At 39.2% G+C, this 12631-nt stretch overlaps 1 protein-coding gene across 7 annotated transcripts in view; it reads right to left on the bottom strand.

The window, feature by feature from the left end:
• STK33 (serine/threonine kinase 33) overlaps positions 1-12631 on the bottom strand; it is a 208289-nt gene that overhangs the window by 83900 nt on the left and 111758 nt on the right. For 6 of the 7 annotated variants that reach the window (XM_019975807.2, XM_019975806.2, XM_070803714.1 and 3 more), the window contains one exon: positions 8438-8542. The exons of the other annotated variant lie outside the window; for it this stretch is intronic. In XM_019975807.2, the coding sequence (XP_019831366.2) occupies positions 8438-8542 (105 nt within the window). The remainder of the gene's footprint in view (positions 1-8437; positions 8543-12631) is intronic. 7 annotated transcript variants of the gene reach the window in all.

Genomic DNA, 12631 nt, shown 5'->3' with positions numbered 1-12631 from the left:
GCTGAATGAATACAAAAACAAGAACCATATATATGCTGTCTACAAGAAACCCACTTTAGCCCTCAAGACACATAAGGACTGAAAATGTGAGGATGGAAAAATATATTTCATGCAAATAGGAAGCAAAAGAAAGCTGGAGTAGCAATCCTCATATCAGACAAAATAGACCTTAAAATAAAGAAGATTACAAGAGATAAGGAAGAACACTACATAATGATCAAGGGATCAATCCAAGAGGAAGACATAACAATTGTAAATATCTATGCATCCAACATAGGAGCACCTCAATACATAAGACAAACACATAAAAGGAGAAATTGACAGTAACACAATAACAGTAGGAGACTTTAACACCCCACTTACACCAATGGACAGATCATCAAAACAGAAAATTAATAAGGAAACACAAGTCTTTTTTTTTTTTTTTAATTTTAATTGGAGGCTAATTACATTACAATTTTGTAGTTTTTTTTTCCATACATTGACATGAATCAGCCATGGGTTTACATGTGTTCCCCATCCTGAACCCCCCTCCCACCTCCCTCCCCATCCCATCCCTTAGGTCATCCCAGTGCACCAGCCCTGAGCACCCCGTCTCGTGCATCGAACCTGGACTGGCGATCTGTTTCACATATGATCATATACACATTTCAATGCTATTCTCTCAGATCATCCCACCCTTGCCTTCTCCCACAGAGTCAAAAAAAACTGTTCTATACATCTGTGTCTCTTTTGCTGTCTTGCATATAGGGTTATCGATAACCATTTTTCTAAATTCCATATATATGCATTAGTATGGCATCTGGTCCCATCACTTCATGGGAAATAGATGGGGAAACAGTGGAAACAGTGTCAGACTTTATTTTGGGGGGCTCCAAAATCACTGCAGATAGTGATTGCAGCCATGAAATTAAAAGACGCTTACTCCTTGGAAGGAAAGTTATGACCAACCTAGATAGCATATTCAAAAAACAGAGACATTACTTTGCCAACAAAGGTCCGTCTAGTCAAGGCTATGGTTTTTCCAGTAGTCGTATATGGATGTGAGAGTTGGACTGTGAAGAAAGCTGAGTGCTGAAGAATTGATGCTTTTGAACTGTGGTGTTGGAGAGGACTCTAGAGAGTCCCTTGGACTGCAAGGAGATCCAACCAGTCCATTATAAAGATCAGTCCTGGGTGTTCTTTGGAAGGAATGATGCTAAAGCTGAAACTCCAGTCCTTTGGCCACCTCATGCAAAGAGTTGACTCATTGGAAAAGACTCTGATGCTGGGAGGGATGGGGGGCAGGAGGAGAAGGGGACGACAGAGGATGAGATGGCTGGATGGCATCACTGACTCGATGGACATGAGTCTGAGTGAACTCTGGGAGTTGGTGATGGACAGGGAGGCCTGGTGTGCTCCAATTCATGGGGTCGCAGAGTCGGACACGACTGAGCAACTGAACTGAACTGAACTGAATACTGTATTGGTGTTTTTCTTTCTGACTTACTTCACTCTTACTTCCAGTTTCATCCACCTCATTAGAACTGATTCAAATGTGTTCTTTTTAATGGCTGAGCAATATTCCATTGTGTATATGTACCACACTTTTCTTATCCATTTGTCTGTGATAGACATCTAGGTTGCTTCCATGTCCTGGCTATTATAAACAGTGCTGCGATGAACATTGGGGTACACGTGTCTCTTTCAATTCTGGTTTCCTCAGTGTGTATGCCCAGCAGTGGGATTGCTGGGTCATTTGGCAGTTCTATTTCAAGCTTTTTAAGAAATCTCCACACTGTTCTCCATAGTGGCTGTACTAGTTTGCATTCCCACCAACAGTGTAAGAGGGTTCCCTTTTCTCCACACCCTCTCCAGCATTTATTCTTTGTAGATTTTTGGATCGCAGCCATTCTGACCGGCATGAGATGGTACTTCATTGTGGTGTTGATTTGCATTTCTCTGATAATGAGTGATGTTGAGCATCTTTTCATGTGTTTGTTAGCCATCTGTATGTCTTCTTTGGAGAAATGTCTGTTTAATTCTTTGGCCCAACTTTTGATTGGGTCATTTATTTTTCTGGAATTGAGCTACAGGAGTTGCTTGTGTATTTTTGAGATTAATTCTTTGTCAGTTGCTTCGTTTGCTATTATTTTCTCCCATTCTGAAGGCTTATAGTTTCCTTCATTATGCAAAAGCTTTTAAGTTTAATTAGGTCCCATTTATGTATTTTTGCTTTTATTTCCATTACTCTGGGAGGTGGGTCATAGAGGATCCTACTGTGATTTATGTCGGACAGTGTTTTGCCTATGTTTTCCTAGAGGAGTTTTATAGTTTCTGGTCTTATGTTTAGATCTTTAATCCATTTTGAGTTTATTTTTGTGTATGGTGTTAGAAAGTGTTATAGTTTCATTCTTTTACAAGTGGTTGACCAGTTTTCCCAGGAAACACAAGTCTTAGATGATACATTAGATGAGATGGATCTCATTGATACCTTCAGGACATTCCATCCAAATGCAGAAGAATACACGTTCTTCTCAGGTGCACATGGAACATTCTCCAGGATAGACCGCATCCTGGGTCACAAATCAAGCCTCAGTAAATTTAAGAAAATTGAAATCATATCAAGCATCTTCTCCAACCACAACACTATGAGACTAGATATCAACTACAAGAAAAAAACTGTAAGAAACACAAACACATGGAGATTAAACAACATATTTCTAAATAACCAACAGATTACTGAAGAAATCAAAAGGAAAATCAAAAAATTTCTAGAAACAAATGACAATGAAAACACAACAACTCAAAATCTACGGGATGCAGCAAAAGCAGTCCTAAGAGGGAAGGTTATAGCAATACAGTCCTACCTCAAGAAACAAGAAAAACATCAATAGACAACCTAACTTTATATCTAAAACAAGTGGAAAAAAGTAAACAAAAAAAAAACTCCTAAATTAGTAGAAAGAAAGAAATCATAAAAATCCAAGCAGAAATAAATGAAAAAGAAATGAAAGAAACAATGGTAAAGATTAATGAAACTAAAAGCTGGTTCTTTGTGAAGATAAACAAAATTGACAAACCTTTAGCCAGACTCATCAAGAAAAAAAGAAGAATCAAATCAACAAAATTAGAAGTGAAAAAGGAGAGGTTACAACAGACAATGCAGAAATACAAAGGATTATAAGAGACTATTATGAACAACTATATGGCAATAAAATGGATAACCTGGAAGAAATGGACAGATTCTTAGAAAAGTTCAACCCTCTAAGACTGAACCAGGAAGAAATAGAAATTATGAACAACCCAATTACAAGCACTGAAACTGAAGCTGTGATCAAAATCTCCCCCAAAAAACAAAAGCCCAGAACCAGATGGCTTCACATGAGAATTCTATCAAACATTTAGAGAGGAGCTAACGCCTATCCTTCTAAAACTCTTTGAAAAAGTTGCAGAGGAAGGAACACTTCCAAACTCATTCTACGAGGCCACCATTACCCTGATACCAAAACCAGACAAAGACAACACAAAAAAAGAAAACTACTGGCCAATATCACTGATGAACACAGGTGCAAAAATCCTCAACAAAATTTTAGCAAACAGAATTCAGCAACACATCTAAAAGCTCATACACCATGATCAAGTTGGGTTTATTCCAGGGATACAAGGGTTCTTCAATATACGCAAATCAATCAGTATGATACACCATATTAACAAATTAAAAGATAAAAACCATAGGATAATCTCAATAGATGAAGAAAAAGCCTTGGACAAAATTCAGCACCCATTATGTTTAAAACTCTTCAAAAAATGGGTATAGAAGGAACCTACCTCAACATAGTAAAGGCCATATATGATAAGCCTACAGCAAACATTATTCTCAGTGGTGAAAAGCTGAAAGCATCCCCCTAAGAGCAGGAACAAGACAGGGTGTCCACTTTTGCCACTGTTATTCAACATAGTTCTGGAAGCCCTAGCTACAGCAACCAGAGAGGAAAAAGAAATAAAAGGAATCCAACCAGAAAAGAAGAAGTAAAGCTCTCACTGTTTGCAGATGACAAGATACTGTACATGGAAAACCCTAAAGATAGTATCAGAAAATTACTGGAGCTAATCAGTTAATTTAGCAAAACTTACAGGATACAAAATCAATACATAGAAATCACTTGCATTTCTATAAACTAACAATGAAAAATCAGAAAGAGAAATTAAGGAATCAATCTCATGTACCACTGCAACAAAAAGAATTAAACATCTAGGAATAAACTTACCTACGGAGACAAAAGAACTGAACACAGAAGATTATAAGACACTGATGAAAGAAATAAAAGATGACATAAACAGATGGAGAGATATTCCATGTTCCTGGCTAGGAAGAATCAATATTGTGAAAACGGCTATACTATCAAATGCAACCTACAGATTCAATGTGATCCCTATCAAATTACCAATGGTATTTTTCATAGAACTAGAACAAAAAATTTCATAATTCATATGGAAACACAAAAGACCCCAAATAGTGAAAGCAGTCTTGAGAAAGAATGGAATTGGAGGAATCAACCTTCCTGACTTCAGCTACAATCATCAAGACAGTATGGTACCGGCACAAAAACAGAAATATAGACCAATGGAACAAGATAGAAAGCCCAGAAATAAACCCATGCACCTCTGGGTACCTTATTTTTGACAAAAGAGGCAAGAATATACAATGGGGCAAAGACAGCCTCTTCAATAAATGGTGCTGGGAAAACTGGACAGCTACATGTAAAAGAATGAAATTAGAACACTTCCTAATACCATACACAAAGATAAGCTCAAAATGGATTAAAGACATAAACATAAGACCAGAAACTATGAAACTCTTAGAGGAAAACATAGGTAGAACACTCAATGACATAAATCAAAGCAAGATCCTCTACGACCGACCTCCTAGAGTAACAGAAATAAAAACAAAAGTAAATAAGCAGGCTTGATTAAACTTAAAAGCTTTTGCACAGCAAAGGAAACTATAAGCAAGGTAAAAAGACAACCCTCAGAATGGGAGAAAATAATAGCAAACGAAACAAGTGACAAAGGATTAATTTCCAAAATATACAAGCAGAACATACAACTCAATGCCAGAAAAACAAACAACAAAAAGTGGGAAAAAGACCTAAATAGACATTTCTCCAAAGAAGACACACAAATGGCTAACAAACACATGAAAAGATGCTCAACATCACTCATTATTAGAGAAATACAAATCAAAACTACAATGAGAGATCACCTCACACTGGTCAGAATGGCCATCATCAAAAAGTCTACAAACAATAAATGCTGGAGAGGGTGTGGAGAAAAGGGAATGCTCCTATACTGTTGGTGGGAATGTAAATTGATACATCCACTATGGAAAACGGTATGGAGATTCGTTAAAAAACTAGAAATAAAACCACCATATGACCCAGCAATCCCACTCCTGGGCATATACCCTGAGGAAACCAAAACCGAAAAAGACATATGTATCCCCTTGTTCTTTGCAGCACTATTTACAATAGCTAGGACATGCAGACAACCTAGATGTTCATCAACAGATGAATGGATAAAGAAGTTGTGGTACATATACACATGGAATATTACTCAACCATAAAAAGGAACACATCTGAGTCAGTTTTGATAAGGTGGATGAACCTAGAACCTATTACACAGAGTGAAGTGAGTCAGAAAGAGAAAGGTAAATATCATATTCTAATGCACATATACGGAATCTAGAAAAATGGTACTGAAGAATTTATTTACAGGGCAGCAATGGAGAAACAGCCAATAGACTTATGGACATGGGGAGCGGGGAGGAGAGGGATGAGATGCATGGAAAGAGTATCATGGAAACTTACATCAGCATATGTAAAATAGATAGCCAATGGGAATTTGCTGTATGGCTCAGGAAATTCAAACAGGGGCTCTGTATCAACCTAGAGGGGTGGGATGGGGAGATGGGAGGGAGGTTCCAAAGGGAGGGGATATTTCCCTGGAGAAGGAAATGGCAACCCACTCCAGTATTCTTGCCTGGAGAATCCCATGGATGGAGGAGCCTGGTGGGGTACAGTCCACAGGGTCACAAAGAGTCAGACACAACTGAGTGACTTCACTTTCACTTTCACTTTCATGGCTGATTCATGCTGAGGTTTGACAAAAAGCAACAAAAACTCTGTAAAGCAAGTATCCTTCAATAAAAAGTTAATTAAAAAAAAAAAGAATCTACCCAAAGCTGGGGAAAGTACCATGCAAAAATATCAGAGGGAACAACGACTGAAGCCTCCACAAGGCCAGGAAGAGTTCCTATTTCCACTAGCCAGTGTGGAAAATCTCATAATTCATGGGACACTGGGCAGAGTACTTAGAAGGGTCTTACCTCATTACTTAGGGAAAAATTAGCCCAGACCAAAGGCTCTGTGGTGCCACCAAACAGTTTAAATTAAGCTTCAAAAGTATCAAACTATTTCTAAATAACTCTGTCTTGAATAAAGCTCAAGAATAGCTGTAAGAATATAAAAGATTAGCCAGCATCCAATCAAAAATGAACAGGCATAAAAAGAAGCAGGAAAATACAACTCATAATGAAATGGGGGAAATCAATCACTTAAAATGGACCTAAAAATGGCACACATGATATAATTAATAGAAAAGGGCAGTAAAAGTTATTATAACTATATTTAAAGAAGAAGGAGGAAATAGTGAGCACATTATGTAGAAACATGGAAGATACAAAAATGACCCAAATCAAATTTCCACTAGAAAGTATAAACAGCATATATGATGTTACAGAAAAAAAGGTTATAGAATCTGACAATATCACAATAGAAACTCTACTAAATTCAATAAGGAGAGAACAAAGATTGAAAAAAAATGAATAGAGAATCAGTAAGCTTTGGAAAATATCAAACAATCTCATGTGTACTTGAAAGCCCTTCAAGGCAAAAAAAAAATAATGGCCAAAATGTTCCTAAATTTTATGAAAACCATAAACTCACAGATCCAAGAAGCTCCATGAACCCCAAGCCAAGAAACATGAACACAGCTACACTAAGGCACAACACAATCAAACTAGTTAAAACCAGTGATAAAGGGCAAAACTATTCTAAGAAGATGTGAGGATAAAATAAGTCACAACTCTAAGACTAAAAAACCAGAGAAGGCTTTTGGCATCATTGCCATTTATGACCTCCTGTAAAGGTAACTGTCATCTCTAATAGTTATCAAGCACTCCTAATGAATCAAGCACAATGCATAACCCAAATTGACTACTGCTGCCTTAGAAACTGGCAAAGGAAACAAAGAACAATAGCTAACATTCAATGAGACATATGCTTTATACTCATTTTCCCACTTAATCCCTCCACAACTAAATGTGGTTGATACTATTAACCCTGAATATTCATTGGAAGGACTGATGCTGAAGCTGAAGCTCCATTACTTTGGCCACCTTATGTGAAGAGCCAACTCACTGAAAAAGGCCCTGATCCTGGGAAAGACTGAAGGCAGGAGGAGAAGGGGGCAACACAGGATGAGACAGTTGAATGGCACCACCAACTCAATGGACGTGACTTTGAGCAAACTCCAGGAAATAGTGAAGGAGAGGCAAGCCTGGCATGCTGCAGTCCATGGGGTTTCAAAGAGTTGGACATGACTTAACTGAAAAACAACTATCGTTAAACCTATCTTACAGATGAGGAAACTCAATTAGAGAGGTTGAGTAATTTGTCCATGGTCTCACAACTAAAAAGTGGTAGATCCAGGATTAAATTGTACAGGCACTCTGACCTAACACACCTAACCGCTATATCATACCACCTCCTAGCAGAGAAACACCCAAGCTCATGGGCAATAAACAACTTTTGCAGAATGGCAAACAACCATACCAACTCTACTATGAACTTAACCTTGCCGAATTATGACACTATTCCAAGGGACTCTAATACAGAGCCAAGGGCCATAGCAAAAAGGAAAGCCACTTCTAAGGAAGCTCTGATCACTCTGGGTTATATCTGAAGTTGTTTCATTTTTTCCCCAACATGCCACCAGAAATATCACTGAAGATGTCAATCTAATCATCAGACACCTAACTATACAATCAACAATAAAACGTCCTCCAGAATGCTTTTCATCAATCTCCACTAGCAGAGTGGTGTAACAGAGTCATGCCAAAGACATGAGCCACTGTGTCCCAAAGAGACTACTTCTCAAGGAGACGATATTAATTTTGTAAAAATAACAACTTTCAGAATGCAGCACCTGATAAAGCTTTGCCTTTAACTATAGTCTGCCAGGCTCCTCTGTTCATGGAATTCTCCAGGTAAGAATATTGCAATGGGTTGCCATTTGCTTCTCCAGGAGATCTTCCCAACCCAGGGATTGAACCCGGGTCTCCCACATTCCAGACAGATTCTTTACCCTCTGAGCCACCAAGGAAGCCCAGCTTTACCTTAGGTGTCTCAAACACTTGTTCCAAATGTATGATGTGTTCATGTTTCACACTTTTTAGGATGTCCACTTCCCGTTCAAGTAACTTCACAGCAGAGCTTCCAGCCTTAGATGATGAGGAAATACAGATTTCATGTAAGAATTTCATTACCGCAAAAGTTAGAGTTATTTTATATTTTTATAAATATATTTTATTTATAAATATAAAAATATTTATATTTTTTCCTATATTTTTTCAGAAAGTTCCTTTTCCAAAAGATAATATGCAACCTATCTGCATGATAAGATTAATGTATACCCTTTCTTTCCTTTGCCCAATTTTAAGAGATAATTCAGCCTCAAATCATATCTGTTTCTTGGACGGTTTCTATAAATTAGCTAAAAACATGGTCTCTGTCATATCACAAAATTATTGCAGCTCTTAATATGCTTTTTGGTATTTCCTTCAAAATTATGTTGATCTTTTGATGGTAGCATAATAAAAACAAAATCTACTTTCTAGGGATGTCAATTAGAAAATGGATATAAGGCATCTGTCTCATTAAATGTCAGTTATTGATAAAATGCTTTTATCTTGCTTTGTCTCCATTACATTTATATACATATCAAAAGGAAACAATAGGCAACTGAGATTTTATACTTAGTCCTGCATTATATCACTTCCTAGTCCCCCAGCCTCAAAAATTTGATAGCGAGAGAAAGAGAGAGAATGCACAATGAAGATGGAGATGGAGATGGAGATTTTTGCCTTCAGACCAACCTAACTCCAAATTACCTCCTTAGGTGAAATCCTTAACCATACCTGAGCAGACCGTCAGGTGTGGGTACAAGTAACTGATTGTCTACACCATCATCTAGGATACTCCGGAAGCGCTTTCTCCACCTTTGCCAGCACTACCACCACCCCAATCATCATCCCTTTTGATATCTAAATTACCGTAATCATTCAAGAATAAACACTGTCCTCATTCACATAAAAATATCCCTGAAAGGAATAACAAAGCTCTTACTCCTCCCTCCTTCCTTCTAACCCACCCCCTCCCCCAAAGTTAGAAGAGACACAATAGTTCCTGAAGGACTTGGAAAGAGATTGATCGTAAGGCAAATTTTACCTAGTTAAAATTTTACCTACTGTCATCCCTGCTTCTAAGTATCTTTACCCTTTAAACATTACCATCTCAAGAGTGATAGGAAACTGCCCACTACTGTGCTCCACCCATAGAGGATGAATCGTAGAGGAGAAATAACTTTATAGTTATCAAGAGAAATAGTGACTTCGAGGAATAAATTCCTGTCGAGACTAGACATGGACAGATGTCACAATTTCTCCTAATAATTCATCTCAAGCCTATTCCTACTTCCCACCACAAATGGTTTATCTATATTTAATGCAGTAATATATTGTCCAATTCATATACTGACTATATAATTTTATTTTACTATCTTGTTGTCCTGAAAAGTCTCAGCATCAATATCTATGTGCAAGATTATGAATTCCTAGAGTTGCAAGCAACTGACTATATAACCCTGAAACCTAAGCCTAACCCTATCTGACACCAAAGAAACAAAGGAATTCCCATTTAGTTAATCCTAGGGATTTCTGGAAGGACTCTGGATCTCCCCTTATTAAGATTTAATGTTACTTTATTAAACTTTAGGGGGAAATGATGTGTAATTTCCTATAGAAAAATAAAGAATACATATAACCTACTATTTCATTTTGTAAATATAATACCACAGACCCAAGAAAAAAACACCATGGTAATGTTGCCTTTTATTTTTCCTCAAGCACAGAAATTGTTTTCAAGTTGATGAAATGATCAGTTATAAAGTTTGAGGACTTAGATTCTCCCTTAAAGAGAAGCCCACTCCATTCTTCACTCCAGTGCAATCTAAAGTGAGAAATACAGTGGATACAAGGTAAACAGTACAGAAGAGAGCTGGAGAGAAAGTGATTCAAATGGAAAGAGCTGGTAGGATGAATAAACAGAGCTGGCTATCAATGAGGAAATAATGAATGAAAGGAAAGGAGAGGATCAGTTCAGTTCAGTAGCTCAGTCGTGTCCGATTCTTTGCGACCCCATGAATCGCAGCACGCCAGGCCTCTCTGTCCATCACCAATTCCCGGAGTTCACCCGAACTCATGTCCATAGAGCCGGTGATGCCATCCAGCCATCTCATCCTCTGTCGTCCCCTTCTCCTCCGGCCCCCAATCCCTCCCAGCATCAGGGTCTTTTCCAATGAGTCAACTCTTCACATGAGGTGGCCAAAGTATTGGAGTTTCAGCTTCAGCATCAGTCCTTCCAATGAACACCCAGGACTGATCTCCTTTAGGATGGACTGGTTGGACAGGGCAAAGTATATCAGAACCACATCAGGAGAGACTATCAGGACCTACTACTCACTAAGAAGACAATGCTAGCCCACAACCCTACATCTACATATACTGATAATCAGCCCTCATCTTCAACTGACTCTGGTAAAAGAAAGAAAGTGAAAGTCACTCAGTCATGCCCCACTCTTTGCAACCCCATGGACTATACAGTCCATGGAATTCTCTAGGCCAGAAGACTGGAGTGAGTAGCCTTTCCCTGGAGTGGGTAGCATATCCCTTGGGTATGGCTGGGTGCAGCAGACTTGGGTATTGCATAAGCCCTCTTGGAGGAGGTGGCCATTAACCCCACCAAAGAGCTGCCAGAACTTACACAGGACTGTAGAAATAGACTCTTGGAGGGCACAAAGAGAACCTTGTGCACACCAGGACCAAGGAAAAAGGGGCAGTGACCCCACAAGAGACTGATCCAGACTTGTCCAGGATGTCCAGGACTCTCCGGCAGAGGCGTGGGTTAGTGGTGGCCTGCTGCAGGGTTGGGGGCACTGAGTGTAGCAGTACATGCACAGGACCTTTTGAAGGAAGTTGCCATTATCTTCATTACCTCCACCATGGTTTGGTGCCAGGTAAATAACAGGGAAGTGAAGTTGGACTGTGAAGAAAGCTGAGTGCCAAAGAATTGATGCTTTTGAACTGTGGTGTTGGAGAAGACTCTTGAGAGTCCCTTGGACTGCAAGGAGATCCAACCAGTCCATTCTGAAGGAGATCAGCCCTGGGATTTCTTTGGAAGGAATGATGCTAAAGCTGAAACTCCAGTACTTTGGCCACCTCATGTGAAGAGTTGACTCATTGGAAAAGACTCTGATGCTGGGAGGGATTGGGGGCAGGAGGAGAAGGGGACGACAGAGGATGAGATGGCTGGATGCCATCACCGACTCTACGGACATGAGTTCGGGTGAACTCCGGGAGTTGGTGATGGACAGGGAGGCCTGGCATGCTGCGATTCATGGGGTTGCAAAGAGTTGGACACAACTGAGCAACTGAACTAAACTGAAATGAACTGAAATAACAGGGAGGGAACACAGCTTCACCCATCAATAGAAAATTGGATTAAAGATTTACTGAGCATGGCCTCACCCATCAGAACAAAACCCAGTTTCCCCCTCAGTCAGTCCCTCCCATCAGGAAGCTTCCATAAGCCTCTTAACCTTCTCCATCAGAGGGCAGACAGACTGAAAACCACAATCACAGAAAACTAACCAATCTGATCACATGGACCACAACCTTGTCTAACTCAGTGAAACTATGAGCCATGCCATGTAGGGTCATCCAAGATGGATTGGTCATTGTGGAGAGTTCTAACAAAATGTGGTCCACTGGAGAAGGGAATGGCAAACCACTTCAGTATTCTTGCCTTGAGAACCCCATGAACAGTATGAAAAGGCAAAAAGATAGGACACTGAAAGATGAACTCCCCAGGTCGGTAGATGCCCAATATGCTACTGGAGGTCAGCAGAGAAATAACTCCAGACAGAATGAAGAGATGGAGCCAAAGCAAAAACAACATCCAGTTGTGGATGTGACTGGTGATGGAAGTAAAGTCTGATGCTGTAAAGAGCAATATTGCATAAGAATCTAGAATGTTAGATCCATGAATCAAGGCAAATTGGAAGTGGTCAAACAGGAGATGGCAAGAGTAAACAGTGACATTTTAAGAATCAGTGAACTAAAATGGACTGGAATGGATGAATTCAACTCAGGTGACCATTATATCTACTTCTGTGGGCAAGAATGCCTTAGAAGAAATGGAGTAGCCATCATAGTCAACAAAAGAGTCCAAAATGCAGTACTTGGATGCAATCT

Source organism: Bos indicus, chromosome 15, assembly GCF_029378745.1.
Source record: "Bos indicus isolate NIAB-ARS_2022 breed Sahiwal x Tharparkar chromosome 15, NIAB-ARS_B.indTharparkar_mat_pri_1.0, whole genome shotgun sequence".
Classification (NCBI taxonomy): Eukaryota; Metazoa; Chordata; class Mammalia; order Artiodactyla; family Bovidae; genus Bos; species Bos indicus.
The sequence above is the reverse complement of the archived record's forward strand: the minus strand, read 5'-3'. Positions and strand labels throughout refer to the sequence as shown.